This window comes from Heptranchias perlo, chromosome 6 (genome assembly GCF_035084215.1).
Source record: "Heptranchias perlo isolate sHepPer1 chromosome 6, sHepPer1.hap1, whole genome shotgun sequence".
Lineage (NCBI taxonomy): Eukaryota > Metazoa > Chordata > Chondrichthyes > Hexanchiformes > Hexanchidae > Heptranchias > Heptranchias perlo.
The window spans coordinates 3709370-3726248 of record NC_090330.1 but is presented as its reverse complement, the minus strand read 5'-3'; the positions used below and the strand labels follow the sequence as shown (position 1 = coordinate 3726248).

Below are 16879 nucleotides of genomic sequence, written 5' to 3'. Positions count from 1 at the left end.
TTTCCAATTAGTATCATTGCCCTGCTCTTTCCCCATAGCCCTGCAAATTTTTCACTCTGGGGATAATGCATTCAAATTCCCCGGGGTCTATGTTACTATGCTATAACTATGGTCGGCCGCCCACCTTCCACCCTCTCTAAACTTGAGCTCACCCAAAACTCTGCTGCCCGCATCCTAACTCGCACCAAGTCCCGTTCACCCATCACCCCCTGTGCTCGCTGACCTACGTTGGCTCCCGGTCCGAGAACACCCTCCATTTTAAAATTCTCATCCTTGTGTTCATATCCCTCCATGGCCTCGCCCCCCTCCCAGTCTCTGTAACCTCCTCCAGCCCGACAACCCTCCGAGATCTCTGCGCTCCTCCAATTCTGGCCTCTCGCGCACCCCTGATTTTAATCGCTCCACCATTGGCGGCCGTGCCTTCAGCCACCTCGGCCCTAAGCTCTGGAATTCCCTCCCTAAACCTCTCCGCCTCTCTCTCTCCCCCTTTAAGAGGATCCTTAAAACCTACCTCTTTGACCAAGCTTTTGGTCACCTGTCCTAATATCTCCTTATGTGGCTCGGTGTCAAATTTTGTTTGACAATCGCTCCTATGAAGCGCCTTGGGATGTTTTACTACATTAAAGGCGCTGTATAAATGCAAGTTGTTTTTGTTTGCCCATGACCAAACTGCCTTATTGACATTCATCCTGGCTGGTTCGCTGGTGTTAAATTAACCAGGGACCACCCACCTGATACAGACCTGGCAAATTCACCAGGTCAACAGTGCCTCATATAGATAGCTTTGATGGGCTTCCTGCATTAAACTTGGGAGCTTGTTGCTGGGGGGGTCAGGGGAATGCGTGGCGGGGCGGGGTAAATTTTTGTTGTGACAGACATCTATCTCCTCTCGCACCTTAAAGGGACAGCTCACTTTATAAAAAAAACACTCCTGGTGTGATCAAGTGGCAAAATATAGCACCTTTAATGTAGTAAAATAACCCAAGGCACTTCACAGGAGCGGTTATCAAACAAAATTTAATGCCGAGTCACTTACGGAGATATTAGGACCGACTTGGTCAAAGAAGTAGGTTTTAAGGAGGAGAGAGAGGCGGAGAGGTTTAGGGAGGGAATTCCAGAGCTTAGGGCCCAGGCGGCTGAAGGCACGGCCGCCAATGGTGGAGCGATGGAAATCGGGGGTGCGCGAGAGGCCAGAAGTGGAGGAACGCAGAGATCTGGGAGGGTCGTAGGGCTGGAGGAGGTTACAGAGATAGGGAGGGGGCGAGGCCGTGGAGGGATGAAGATCTGTCACTCCATCGTGCCGCCATCGATCGGCTGTCCTTGTTCAGTTTAAAATTTTTCTGCTGTTGCACCTTTCTAAGCAATGCAGGACATCTGTTACAGAATCACAAAATCTTACTGCAGAGAAGGAGGCCATTTGGCCCATCGTGCCTGTGCCGGCTCTTTGAAAGAGCTGTCCAATTAGTCCCTCTTTGCCCTTTCCCCGTAGCCCTGCAAATTGTTTCCTTTTCAAGTATTTATCCAATTCCCTTTTGAAAGTTACTATTGAATCTGCTTCCACCGCCCTTTCAGGCAGTGCATTCCAGATCGTAACAACTCGCTGTGTAAAAAAAACATTTCCCCTCATCTCCTCCCTGGTTTTTTTTTGCCAATTATTTAAAATCTGTGTCTTTTGATTATCAACCCTCCTGCCAGTGGAAAAAGTTTTGCCTTATTTATTGTATCGAAACTCCCCCATAATTAGGAACATATAACGTTTATTATATTTTGTTACATAACATTAATAGATCGAGAAGCAAGGTTGAGGAACAGCCCCAGCAATGGAAGTAATGGTGTGTTAGAAAGGAATGGGGGTACAGGGGTCATCACTTTCAGAGTGATGTGCCTCATTCCTCGTGTGCGTTTCACAATGTTTGGCCTCGGGGAGAGATTGTTGGCTGACTATGTCTGGTGAGATTAACTTAGTCAACATTCACTACTTTTGTTTGTTCCAGTTTCTGTGTTTTTGCCAGCTGGCAGCTGAGTGGCGTCCAAAGATTGTCTGCAGTTGCTTCGCACTGATTAACTCAAGAGTTAGATAATCTCAGGTCCCATATATATATATATATCTCACACACCCTGTGCGCCTCCTGCCACACACCCTGAACGCACCAACATCTTGCATTCATATAGCACCTTTAACGTAGTAAAATGCTTCACAGGAGCGATCATCAAACAAAATTTGACACCGAGTCGCTTACGGAGATATTAAGACAGACTTGGCCAAAGATGTAGGTTTTAAGAAGGAGGGAGAGGCGGAGAGGTTTAGGGAGGGAATTCCAGAGCTTAGGGCCCGGGCAGCTGAAGGCACGGCCGCCAATGGTGGAGCGATGGAAATCGGGGGTGCGCGAGATGCTAGAATTCTGGGAGGGTTGTAGGGGCTGGAGGAGGTTACAGAGATAGGGAGGGGTGGGGCGAGGCCATGGAGGGATGTTAGATGAGATTTTTAAATTCGAGGCATTGCTGGAGCGGGAGCCAGTGTAGGTCAGCGAGCTCACGCTCTTGGGAATAGAATCCTCTTTCATCAGATAACCTGAGGTTGTTTGCTTCTGTTCCTGGCAATAGTCAGCGACCGCTTCAGACAAGCTGCCACAGGCCCCAAGTTGCTGATAAGGCAAGAAAGCCCATTACATGTGAAAACAAGTAGTGACACGAGCTTTGGGCTTTAAGCGGCCGATGTACAAAATACTCCTTCACTTGGAGGGGGGGGGGAAAGAGCATAAATACATGAAATCCGTATGTTGATGGGTCCAAATTGATGGGACTTTTCTCGGGGTCTCCCCCTTGAGAAAATCTGAGGTCCGATTTTATTTTTTTACTCGGGGGGTGGGGGGTGGGGGCAGGGCCTGAGCACCCTCCGTTCCCCCCCCCCCCACACCCCCGGAGCGTGAGGCCGGGGAGATTTTACCTCCTGGGCCACATTCGGACGCCCGACTCGAACTCCCGTCTGAAGCTGTTGGATGTCGTTCCAAAGTTGGAGGGGAGGGAGGGAACGAAAGAAGAGGAGAGTCAGACCGTCCCCGGGGGGCCGACGGAAATGGTCTCCGGTGAGTTAGGTAGGGGCTTCTGGGACTCCCGGATCCTCGCGCCAGAGCCCATGTGGGCCGTAGTCAGGCCCCGTGGTTAAAATGGGGTGTGCGCCTCGATGACATCGTCAGGATGCCACACAGCCATTCAAATTAGACCCCGTTGGGGTGGGTGTCCTTCCCCGGGGTCTGAAGGTGGGTAAGTAAATATGACGGGATGGGGTGAGGAATGCGTCAGGAATCCCCGCCCGCAATCTCACCGCATCCCCCCCTCCGCCCACCCTGCCCCACCCCTCCCCACCCCATCCCACCCCTCCCCACCTCACCCCACCTCACCCCTCCCCACCCCTCCCCATTCCTCCCCACCCCACCCCACCTCACCCCTCCCCACCCCATCCCATCCCTCCCCACCCCTCCCCACCCCACCCCATCCCACCCCATCCCACCCCTCCCCACCCCACCCCACCCCATTCCACCCCACCCCATTCCACCTCTCCCCTCCCCTCCCCACCCCTCCCCACCCCATCCCATCCCTCCCCACCCCATCCCACCCCACCCCTCCCCACCCCATCCCATCCCTCCCCACCCCATCCCACCCCATCCCACCCCTCCCCATCCCACCCCTCCCCACCCCACCCCATTCCACCCCATTCCACCTCTCCCCTCCCCACCCCACCCCTCCCCACCCCACCCCTCGCCACCTCACCCCACCCCACCTCACCCCACCCCACCTCACCCCACCCGAGTTACAACGAAAGTACAGCACAGAAACAGGCCATTCGGCCCAACTGGTCCATGCTGGTGTTTATGCTCCATACGAGCCTCCTCCCTCCCTACTTCATCTCACCCTATCAGCATATCCTTCTATTCCTTTCTCCCTCATGTGTTTATTGAGCTTCCCCTTAAATGTATCTACACTATTCACCTCAACTACTCCTTGTGGGAGCGAGTTCCACATTCTCACCACTCTCTGGGTAAAGAAGTTTCTCCTGAATTTCCTATTGGATTTATTAGTGACTATCTTATATTTATGGCCCCCCAGTTCTGGTCTCCCCCACAAGTGGAAACATTTTCTCTACGTCTACCCTCTCGAACCCTTTCATAATCTTGAGGACCTCCCATAGTGACTCTCCCACATCCCATCCCATTACCCCACTCTCTACCCCTCCCCCACCTCCCTTCCCCCACACTTGGTTTAAGAGACACTGCGGTAGGTTTTTCAACTTGCCGGCGGTGGGGTCAGGTGGGGTGGCTGGCGGGGAGGGGGGTCGAGGGGAGCGTGAAACTGGCGGTGCGGATACTCCGGGAGTAACGTAACCACCACACACCACCGTACCCGGTATCTCGGCCGACATCGGCCGTCTGGGCTGGTGGGCGGGGGATGGATGTTTAAGGTAGAGCTACCGGTGACGGCAGCCAGTGCCCTGACGTGAGTCTGAATCATTACCTTCAGGAGGGCCAAGGGGGAGAAAATGGACAGAAACCTCACCACCACCCCCCCCACAACTAAAGCAGACAGTTTATATACAAAAAGCGAGAAGGCACGAGAGGCTCAGGAGGAAAACTCTTGGATTTATTTTTTCTTTTCCTCAGGTTTTCCTTTTATCTTGCTGCGGACTTTAAGGATCCCCGTCTACCTCCTGGTGGTGTTAGCGCAGGTCTGCCTGTCGGCCTTGATGTCCGGATTAATCGTGTTCATCAGCAAGTTTCTGGAGCAGCAGTTCACTGTAACGGCCTCCTTCGCAAACCTGTTAATCGGTGAGCACATTGGGAAAAAGTGGATACTTTCCTGAAGGTCGATTGTGTCCCCTCGGAATTCCCGTTATTTTATTTCCACTTCCAATATTGACAAAGAAGGATATGCTGATAGGGTGAGATGAAGTAGGGAGGAAAGAGGCTCGTGTGGAGCATAAACACCAGCATGGACCAGTTGGGCCGAATGGCCTGTTTCTGTGCTGTACTTTCGTTGTAACTCGGGTGGGGTGGGGTGAGGTGGGGTGGGGTGAGGTGGCGAGGGGTGGGGTGGGGTGAGGTGGGGTGGGGTGAGGTGGCGAGGGGTGGGGTGGGGAGGGGTGGGGTGGGGAGGGGAGAGGTGGAATGGGGTGGGGGGGGGGGGGTGAAGGGTGGAGCGGGGAGAGGGGAGGGGGTAGGGGGAGCAGGGGGGGGAGTCTTTTCACAAACTCCAAATGGCCCCCTATTACCTCACTCGCATTGCACTGGTTACATGTCAGCCTGGTCGAGGCTCAGAGATCTGAGCCCGTAATCCAGGCAGTGACACTCCCCAGTGCAGCACTGAGCGAGTGCCGCACTGTCGGAGGTGCCGTCTTTTGGAGGCGACGTTAGACCGAGGCCCCCTCTACCCTCTCAGGTGGACGTAAAAGATCCCACGGACATTCTTTCAAAGGAGAGCAGGGGAGTTCTCCCCGGTGTCCTGGGGCCAATATTTATCCTTCAATCAACATCACTAAAACAGATGATCTGGTCAATATCACTTTGCTGTTTGTGGGAGCTTGCTGTGCGCAAATTGCAAATTGCATTTCAACAGTGACGACTATAGGGGCCAAAACCCGACCCAGGCCAAGGTTTACCCCAGTGTGTGTTTTTTGTTTGTTGTCTGTTGTAAAATTAATTTTTGCTCTATCTTAACTCTTCCCTTTTTGTTCTGACTAAAGGGAGCGTACACGTCCCGGGAGCTGTACTTGGCATCTTAATTGGCGGAGCCATCATGAGGAGGTTTAACGTAACTCTCAAAGGCTCGGCCATCATGTGTATCCTGTCCATCTTCGTCTCCATTTGTGTTGCCACACCACTCCTGTTCCTCGGCTGCTCAACGCAGGCGATTGCTGGAATAAACCACAACTACGATAATTTGGAAAGGTAAGGCGCATCCCACATTGAGAGGGGGGCTCTCCCCCCTAAAGCTGTCTCCTGATTGCAAAAGACAGCCCCTCCGATAGGGCAGTGCTCCTGCGTTACTGCCCCTCCGATAGGGCAGTGCTCCTGCGTTACTGCCCCTCCGATAGGGCAGTGCTCCTGCGTTACTGCCCCTCCGATAGGGCAGTGCTCCTGCGTTACTGCCCCTCCGATAGGGCAGTGCTCCTGCGTTACTGCCCCTCCGATAGGGCAGTGCTCCTGCGTTACTGCCCCTCCGATAGGGCAGCGCCCGTGCAGCACTGCCACTGGGAGTGTCAGCCTAGATTTTGTGCTCAACTCTCTGGAGTAGGACTTAAACCCACGACCTTCCTGACCTCGGAGGGGAGCAGGCTCCCCCCTGCGCCAGGCCCTGTTTCTATGGATGGCTGTCATCGTTTGAGCAGCCATTATCCGTGTGTGAGCCTAGACAATGACAGAGGTCGAACAACTCTTCAGGATCGTCCTGGAGTCTCCAGGAATTGAAGATTAATCTCCCGGACAACTGCCGCGAGAAAAAAACACTCGGGGAGAAAACTCATTTAAAAAAAAAATTTGTGTTTTAGTTTCATTTTCTTTGAACATTTTCATTCATTAGTTATTAAAATATTGGAGATCGGGGGGGGTGGGGTGGGGGGAGGGGAAACAGCTGTTTGACTGACGAGTCAAGAATCATCCAATCGGGTAACGAGGAGACTGCTCGCTTTCCACTTGGCCGTGGGGAAGGCGGGGCTTTGCGAGGATTGACGTGTCGGGCGACCAATGGGAGTAGAGTTGGCAACCCTAGTGTGTGGTGGTGAGGGTGAGGGCGGGGGCTGTGTTTTGGTTACCACACCGAAACCCCCACACTCCCAATCCAACAGCTGTGGCTCGGTGGGTAGCCTGCTTGTCTCTGATGTCAGAAGGTTGTGGGTTCGAAGACCCGCTCCAGAGACTTGAGCCCAAATTACACCTTAATTCTTCGCACTTTTATTCATTGGGATTGAGGTTTCTCACACGTTAGAAATACTGCCTTGGGAGTCCGTGTTAAACGGGCGATATTTCATGGGCCGCCCATTACACGACGCGCCCGATACTCAATACTATCAAAGTCAACGGAGCTGGGTATCGGCCGGGGAGCGTAACGGACGGCAGATGCGACGCCCCACGTTTTCGCACTCCCGTCTGAGTCGTATCTCCATCCCGTTGGCTCCTGCAACAGCTCTTAACGGACCAGCAGTCGCGCCCGCAGTCCACCAAAAGCTCATTTAAAGCTCTGAGCTTTAACCTGGAGCACGACAGATGTGTGGACCAACTCCTTGCCCAGGTCCCCGAGGGTGAGCGAGGGTTTCCTGCTTTTCTGAAGGCCGTAGAAGAGGCTCAAAGTGAAATGAGTTTGGGGACTGGGTCATCCCATTTCAGAGTTGGTTTAGCACTGGGTCGGTCGTCTTGTTATAGTCCCACGGGGTGGTTGATGATGGGAATGGGGAATGTCACACCGCTGCAGTGTAATTTGCTCTAAGGTTTCGGGTTGAGAGACATGGTTGAGGAAGAGAAAGGGAGGAAATTTATTTTGTGTCTATACCTGACCTGGGAACAGAAAATTTCATCCATAAAAACATGTTGAAATGGAGGAGAAGAATAATTAAACATTACTCGTTAAATTGCTTTAAAACAATTTTTTTTTTCCCTGCGCTTTCCAGCACATCAGGCCTTGGGCAGCCAGTGAGCTGTAATCAGGAATGTTCTTGTCACGATCAGGCCTACAATCCAGTCTGTGCTACCAATGGTATTGAATTCATCTCCCCGTGTCATGCTGGCTGTAAGTCTGTCTCCTTCGATGCTCATGGAAAAGTTGTGGTAAGTGCATGAGATCGTTTTAATCCATGAGTCCTGAACTGAGATGATTTGACCAACGTAATTTGCTATTGGGGGTGTCAGCCTTGGCTCGGAGGGTAGCATTTCTCTCTCTCTCTCTCACACACTCTCTGTGAGTCAGAAGGTTGCAGGTTCAAGCCCCACTGAGGAGACTTGAGCACATAATCCAGGCTGACGCTCCCGGTGCGGTACCGAGGGAGTGCTGCACTGCCGTAGGTGCCGTCTTTCGGATGAGACGTTAAAGCGAAGGCCCTTCTGCCCTCTCAGGTGGGTGTAAAAGATCCCATGGCCACTATTTCGAAGAAGAGCAGGGGGAGTTCTTCCCGGTGGGTCCTGGCCGATATTTGTCCAACACCTAGAACGGATTATCTGTGTCATTTATTTCATAATAGAGCAGAGGTCGTAGGTCAGTTATGGTAAACAGTTGACTCCCAAACTAGTTTTTCATTTACTTCCTCTTGGGTTCCACACCATGTTTAAATCTTTTGGCATCACTTTATCCTGATCCACATCAAATATTTGTTGTAACGTCTATCGACGCTTCCTGAATCAGCGTTAACACCTCTGACCATGTGTTTTTTTTTGGCGAGTTATCCTATTATAATCGTTCGTGCTCGTTGGGGTACGAATATAATGAGCAGGGATTCGGGGAATATTCTGAGCTGCTGCTCCTGAAAGATGAAAAATCCCCTGGACCTGATGGCCTACATCCTAGGGTTTTAAAAGTGGTGTCTGCAGAGATAGTGGATGCATTGGTTTTGATCTTCCAGAATTCCTGGATATAGAGATTGGACAAAAAAAAAACAAATTTATTTCCCCGGCTCTGAAATCACTGATGAGCACAAACTTAATCCAACAACACAAAAGGTGAAAGAGAGAGAGAGAGGATGGGTGGTTAAGCTCCAGAAACAGAAAGTCAATCACTCGTGACGGTATTTATTTGGTAAATGTCACTTACTTCTCGCAAATTTCAAACATGGGTGCTAATCTTGTGCTTTTTATCTCGTGTTTGACATAGTTTAAGGTGAGTACTTTGTAAGAAAGAAAGACTTCACTCTTTTATAGAGCAGTTTTTACACCCTCATGACTCACCAAAGTGCTTCACAGCCAATTAATTACTTTTGAAGTGTAGTTGCTTTCGCCAGCCGTGGCTCAGTGGGTAGCACTCTCGCCTCTGAGTCAAAGATTGTGGGTTCAAGACCCATTCCAGGGATTAGAGCACAGAATCCAGGCTGGCACTGCCAGTGCAGTGCTGAGGGAGTGCTGCACTGTTGGTGATACCAGGGTGTAAATTCATCGCGTGTGATGGTGAAGTCAATGGAAAACAAAATCGGGCGGAACGCAGAACAGGCTGCGGATTTACCATTGCTTACCATGCAAGGCAAATTTATACCCCTCTGCCTTTCAGATGAGATGTTTATCCAAGGCCCTGTGTGCTCCCTCACCTGGATGTAAAAGACCACAAACCATTTTTCAAAGAAGAGCAGGGGAGTTCTCCCCGGTGTCCTGCACAGCGTTTACCCTTAACTAAAAACAGGTGATCTGGTCATTATCGCTGTTTGTGGGATCTTGCTGTGCCCTAAATTGGCTGCCACGTTTCCTGCACCACAACAGTGACTACACTTCAAAAATATTTAATTGCCTTTGAAGCGCTTTGGGAGGTCCTGAGGTCATTAAAAGGCGCCATAGAAATGCTTTCTTTCTGCTTTCACTTTTGTTATATAAGCAATCCAACCTGGACACAAAAAGTCCCATAAACAGCAAATGAGATAAATGAGCAGTTAATCTGTTTTAGTGGAGGGAGGAATGTTGAACTGAGGGAGTTGACAAGTTCTGCATGTGATCCTCCAGTTCGTGCTCCCGGTGGGCAAGCCTCTGTGCTGGGAGCCTCATTTCATGAAATGCACCCTTTGGTTTCAGCACAGTGAGGAAGCAGGGAGGACGGAGAGCGTGTAGGGCAGGGTATTTGGATCTTATGAGTAACAGAAAGGTTCAGAGAAACGTGGAGCAGAGGAGTATCAGTAAGGCAGAGAGAGACATAAGTTGTAGTGAGGAAGGGAGAAAGAGGTTGGTGCCTGGTGGGTGAGAGAAGGGTCATCCATCTGAGGACTAATTTCTGCTTGTGTCCAGTCCAGGAATCAAGCGGTTTGGTTCTTTTCGTAACAAAGTGACGGGTTTGGTTCGCAGGAAATACTTTTCAAGTCTGGCTTGAGATTATTCGGGTGAGAAAGATGTTTTTTGCGGGTTCACAGCAGAATTCATGGACGCATGGTTGGTTTTCAACAGATCAAGGATGGAACAATTGCGTTATCGTCAGTCAGACCCTCGCTCAAAAACTCCCAACAATACAGACATTCAACCCATTGCTGTTGGTGCAATATTCTCATGCCCACATAACCACAGTCAGTGCACTTAATACTATTCCATTGTATGTGGAGCACGTTGATATGTTTCGAAGAGATCTGATCAGAAGCCAAGTCTCTCTTTTACAGAAATTCGGGTACGGGAGTGTAAGGGTTAAGTTACGGGACTAGTATTCAGAAGAGCCTGGATTAATAATCCAGGTAAATCGTGAGTTCAAATCTCACCTTGGGCAGTTTGAAAATCTGAATTCAGTTTTAATAAAAAAAATCTGTAAATAAAAAGCTGGTACCAGTCAAAGTAGATATTGATTGTCATAAAAACCTGACCGGTTCACTAATGTCCTTCAGAGAAGGAAACCTTCCGTCCTTACCCGGTCTGGGCCTATATGTGACTCCAGTCCCACACCAATGTGGTTGACTCTTAACCGCCCTCTGCAATGACCTAACAAGTTGTGTCAAATCGCTACCAGTGGTAAAAGAAGACCCTCCGCCGCCTTCTCAGGGCAAGTGGGGACGGGCAATAATTGCCGGCCTTGCCAGCGACGCCCACATCACGAGGGCGAATCAATTAAAATAAAAAGGATACCTTGGTTCTGCCACAAATACCAGCGAGAACTCTACCCTTTCAGCACAGTGCAGGTTGAGAGGTAGCAAATCAACGATGGGAGATTTTAAGACATCGTAAAGCCTGACGGATATAACTTCAGCATCACCTGGGCGTAAAGCTGAAAGGGAATTCTGGCGGGAAGGATCACGGGAAGGGAACAGAAGCCGCCTGGTCTTCCTTGCCTTTTTAAGTCAGTCTTCCGTCGGAGTATAGAGGCGGCATTGAGTCCCTGGTCCTCAAAACAACAGGCATCTATAAAGTCCGCCGGTTAACCGTGAGAATTTCTCGGTAGTCTTACTTTCAATTAGATCTTGAGTTTTTGAACTTTCCATCACCTGGTTCAAGTCTCCCAACCACAAAGGCACCGTTTCTAAAAGGGTGAACGCGGCTGTAATCTGGCCACTGAGGCATATCGAAGAGTGATCTTAGGCAACTGTGCAATTTATACCTCCCCTTGGACCTCAGTGCCGACCCTCTCCCCCCCAACCCAAGGGGGCCTAGACCTGAAGATCACATGCGCTGATCCTTTAGTGGTATTGGGTATTGAAGCATCAATGACGATATTGAAAGAAAGAAAGACTTGCATTTCTTTGGGGCCTTCCACAACCTCAGGATGTCCCAAAGCTATTGACAGCCAATGAAGCATTTTTAAAATGTCGTCACTGTTGTAGGAGATGCAGCAGCCGATTTAAGCACAACAAAGTCCCACAGACAGCAATGAGCAGATAATTAGTGATGTTGGCTGAGCAATAAATGTTGGCCAGGCCAATGAAGTCTGAATGGAACAGGTTTTATTGGGCTAATTATCAGTCTGATCTTCCTATCAATGCGGTTCAATGCTCGTAATTTAGAAAAGTATGGGAACCGTTTGTGATTCATTGCAAACAAAGCCCTGGGGCTGACTGAGATGATGTGAGGCCACAGAATGGAAAACTACTGTGAACAATTTCAACATATGTACATACTTGTAGATAAATTATTGGCTTAGCAACCAGTCTGACAATCGGCGTTCTGACCTTGATCTAATGGAACGATTCCAAATGAGATGGGTATGTTTTTACATAAGGATCACCATCAACAGTGTCTGTTTTTGCAACTCTCCATCAATTCTAAGGAAATTCCAAGAACTATCAAAGTGAAGAAAAAGGAGCTGTATAAGGAAATCAGCTAACCTGACTGGGTAGGGTTTCACTGGGTAGGGTTTCACTGATTGTTTATTTGGTACAAACAGCGAGTGGCTGAGCCATACAGATCCGAAAGGTCCAAACTCAGGTCTGTGCCCAGTTAGGGGGACGACATTCCATCTCTGTGCCTCACAGGAACAGGAGGAGGCCATTCAGCCCCTTGAGCCTGTTCCACCATTTAATTAGATCATGGCTGGTCTGTATCTTAACTCCATTTACCCGTCTTGGTTCCGTAACCTTTAATACCCTTGCCTAACAAAAATCTATCAATCGCAGTTTTGACATTTTCAATTGACCCCCCCGCCTCGACAGCTTTTTGGGGGAGAGAGTTCCAGATTTCCACTCCAATTTTAAGGTTATGCTCCCTTGTTCTGGACTCTCCCCTGAGGAGTTCCACACCTCCCCGTCAAGGAATTGAACCCCAGTCTACCCGCCTGACGGGCTGGGATGCTCACCACTATACCAACGAGAGGCATTAGCTAGGGTGCCTTAGTAGCAAGAGCCAGTGTGTGAGCATCAACTGAGGAGAGGATCGAGCTGCGCAGTCAAGTCACTAATCGACACTTTGATGAGACGCAGACAATGAAGGAGCACACCCTGGGGAAGGTATTGGAGAGCACCTGGAGCCCATACTCCGGGGAAACAGTCTTCACCAGTGGAAGAGGGAAGCAGAGAAAGAAAGGAGGGATTGAAGATTATGAAGGGAATGGGATGGGAGAATCCAGGCAAATTGTTTATTGTAGCGATGACATAAGGAGACAGAAGGTTAAAAACTAGAGTCAGGTGGACCTTTTCACTCATAGGTAATGGCAGTGAAATAAGTTACTGGGATAACCAGAGGACACAGATTTAAGATAATTGGCAAAAGAACCAGGGGTGAAATGAGGAGATTTTTTTTTAATGCAGCGAGTTGTTATGATCTGGAATGCGCTGCCTGAAAGGGCGGTGGAAGCAGATTCAATAGTAACTTTCAAAAGGGAATTGGATAAATACTTGAAGGGGAGAAATTTGCAGGGCTACGGGTAACAAGTGAGGGAGTGGGACTAATTGGATAGCCCTTTCAAAGAGCTGGCACAGGCACGATGGGCCGAATGACCTCCTTCTGTGCTGTAAGATTCTATGATTTTATGATTTTACAGATTACACATTATTAAAGAGCGTACTAAGTCCTGAATTTGAACTTATTCCATAATGCTGCCCGTGACATGTAGAACAGCGAAGAACCTCACACTATCCCTGTTAGCTTTAACTTTTACATAAGAACGTAAGAAATAGGAGCAGGAGTAGGCCATACGGCCCCTCGAGCCTGCTCCGCCATTCAATCAGATCATGGCTGATCTTCTATCTCAACTCCACTTTCCCGCCCGATCCCCATATCCCTTGATTCCCTTAGAGTCCAAACATCCATCGATCTCAATCTTGAATATACTCAACGACTGAGCATCCACAGCCCTCTGGAGTAGGGAATTCCAAAGATTACGGGTCAGCCTTTTCTCTGAATCTGACCAGCTCTATCTTAAGATGAGCGAGCTATCTCTCACTAGGTTGGGCTCCCTTCCTACACCTCACTGAATTGACCCCAAGGCATGTGATTCCCTGACCCGTTTGTTTCCTATCCGCAGAGGAAGTTTGCCATTTCAACCTTTGACTCTCCCAGTCTGTGGGTTGGCTAGTTGGGCTGCCGATCAAACTGGCCACCTCGCCCTCCCCCCCCCATGGGTTTGGGTCCCTAGAAACTATCACCTGTTGTTCTCAAAATGAATAGAACCATCCCGACGCAATCAGCCCGGATGGAACTTAGGAATTGCTCGATGAAACAAGACCGAAGTCCATCTAGTTCACCTTCTACCATCCTGGTACTCGCAGGATACAACGATAATGGAGTTGTTGACTAATCATAGCAATCAATCTCCATCAATTAGTCTACAACAGACCCAGACATCATAGTAGGAGGAGGCAATTCGGCCCATCGTGCCTGTGTTGGCTCTTTGAAAGAGGTGTTCAATTAGTCCCATTTCCCCAGCTCTTTCCCCATAGCCCTGTAATTTTACCCCTTCAAATATTTATCCAATTCCCTTTTGAAAGTTACTATTGAATCTGCTTCCACCGCCCTTTTCAGGCCGTGCATTCCAGATCATAACAACTCGCTGCGTGAAAACATTTCGCCTCATCTCCCCCCTGGCTTTTTTTGCCAATTATCTTAAATCTGTGTCCTCTGGTTACCGACCCTCCCACCAGTGGAAACAGCTTCCCCTTATCTTCTCTATCAAAACCCCTCACTTCTCAACTTTGTCTTTGCGGGTGAAAACATGCTCAATTTACATAAATTGCTCCTCATAATCCAATCCCTCCACCCCGTCAGTCATGCTGGTTGCTCTCTTCTGTATCCTTTCATTAGCTGGACAGTCTAAACGAGCTCCATTGTCTCAAGCAAGAAACAATGTCCCATAAATCTGGCTCAGATACGTACCATCTCTCCCTTTGACTGGTGTGGGGACTTTGATCCCCTGTGAGCTACATTTAACTTAAACGTAACATTTTAAGGTAAATCATATCAAAATCCTGTGGCAAAATGGTAAGAAGTCCCAAAATGTGACCTTGGAGTTGAGCTTTCAGCTTGGCTTGTTGAGTCTTTTTGCTGCTTCTAAAACTTCTATTGACCTTGTTAAATCATGAAGCAAAATGTACATTTTGTTTTAAATCAACATTTCCGTACCACCTGCAATGGCTTCTCTTCCCACTCCCGCACTGTCACCTCTGGAGTCCCCCAAGGATCTATCCTTGGCCCCCTCCTATTTCTCATCTACATGCTGCCCCTTGGTGGCATCATCTGAAAACACAAGGTCAGGTTCCACGTGTACGCTGACGACACCCAGCTCTACCTCACCACCACCTCCCTCGACCCCCCCCACTGTCTCTGATTTGTCACACTGCTTGTCTGACATCCAGTACTGGATGAGCAGAAATTTCCTCCAATTAAATATTGGGAAGACCAAAGCCGTTGTCTTTAGTCCCAGCCACAAACTCCGTTCCCGAGCCACCGACTCCACCTCCCCCTTCCTGGCCACTGTCTGAGGCAGAAGAAGACTGTTTGCAACCTTGGAGATCCTGAGCTGAGCTTCCGACTCCATATTTGCTCCATCACCAAGGCTGCCTACTTCAACCTCCGTAACATCGTCCATCTCCGCCCCTGCCTCAGCTCATCTGCCGCTGAAACCCTCAACCATGCCTTTGTTACCTCTAGACCCGACTATTCCAATACTCTCCTGGCCGGTCTCCCACTTTGTAACCCTCTGTAAACTTGAACTCATCCAAAACTCTGCTGCCCGTATCCTAACTTGCACCAAATCCCGTTCACCCATCACCCCTGTGCTTGCTGACCTACATTGGCTCCCGGATTGATTTTAAAATTCTCATCCTCATTTTCAAATCCCTCCATGGCCTCGCCCCTCTCTTTCTCTGTAGCCTCCTCCAGCCCTACAACCCTCCGAGATCTCTGCGCTCCTCCAGTTCTGGCCTCTTGCGCATCTCCGATTTTCATCTCTCCACCATTGGCGGCCATGCCTTCAGCTGCCTGGGCCCTAAGCTCTGGAATTTCTCCCTAAACCTCTCCGCCTCTCTCTCTCCTCCTTTAAGATGCTCCTTAAAACCTACCTCTTTGACCAAGCTTTTGGTCACCTGTCCTAATATCTCTTCTTATGTGGCTCGGTGTCAAATTTTGTTCGATAATCGCTTCTGTGAAGCACCTTGGGATGTTTTACTACGTTAAAGGTGCTATATAAATGCAGGTTGTTGTTGTCCCTCTAATCCCAGTAAATCAGTGTGAGCCCTATGGACAAGGATCTGAGCTCCGTGGAGATTGGGTTTGAATTACTGCGTGATCAGTGAGGCCAACCTCAGTACCCTGGCCTGGAACCTCCTCCCTGTCCCACCCCATTCCCAACCCCCCGCATCTTGTCTCCGACTTGGCAAGAGGCAGTGACTATACTTTGGATAGTGTGGCTCCTGATTGCAGTCCTTATAACTCATTACAGACCAGAGTTTACCTTTCCGCAACCATCTCTTTAAATAATAACCTTTAAAAAAATCAGGATAATGGGTTAACTTAACTAGATGCCTTCTGTGTTGTGACACTGTGAAGGAGGACTGATTTGCTGTGCCCCATTTAATTTCCTCACCCATTTTTTAAAAACCTGTTGGAACTTGCTCGACTTGATTAGTTTGTCAACTCTGTGAGGTCCAGTAAAAGCAGTTGAAAAATATAATATTGCATTTAATTCAGCCCTTTTATACCAGAAGATTCCTGGTCTGTGCTGAGTTAACTAATCTTAACTAAGAGAAGCAGTAAAATTGGCCTGAGCACCATGGTTAGAAAGGAGGAAAGAACTTAGAATATAGAATCATAGAAGTTTACAACATGGAAACAGGCCCTTCGGCCCAACATGTCCATGTCGCCCAGTTTATACCACTAAGCTAGTCCCAATTGCCTGCACTTGGCCCATATCCCTCTATACCCATCTTACCCATGTAACTGTCCAAATGCTTTTTAAATTGTACCCGCCTCTACTACTGCCTCTGGCAGCTCGTTCCAGACACTCACCACCCTTTGAGTGAAAAAATTGCCCCTCTGGACCCTTTTGTATCTCTCCCCTCTCACCTTAAATCTATGCCCCCTCGTTATAGACTCCCCTACCTTTGGGAAAAGATTTTGACTATCTACCTTATCTATGCCCCTCATTATTTTATAGACTTCTATAAGATCACCCCTAAACCTCCTACTCTCCAGGGAAAAAAGTCTCAGTCTATCCAACCTCTCCCTATAAGTCAAACCATCAAGTCCCGGTAGCATCCTAGTAAATCTTTTCTGCACTCTTTCTAGTTTAATAATATCCT

The 16879-nt window shown here is 49.1% G+C and overlaps 1 protein-coding gene across 2 annotated transcripts in view; it reads left to right on the top strand.

Moving 5' to 3' along the window:
* Window positions 1-16879, top strand: part of LOC137322684 (solute carrier organic anion transporter family member 2B1-like) — a 90544-nt gene that overhangs the window by 59457 nt on the left and 14208 nt on the right. For both annotated transcript variants that reach the window (XM_067985620.1, XM_067985621.1), the window contains 3 exons: window positions 4659-4823; window positions 5738-5942; window positions 7658-7814. In XM_067985620.1, the coding sequence (XP_067841721.1) occupies window positions 4659-4823; window positions 5738-5942; window positions 7658-7814 (527 nt within the window). The remainder of the gene's footprint in view (window positions 1-4658; window positions 4824-5737; window positions 5943-7657; window positions 7815-16879) is intronic.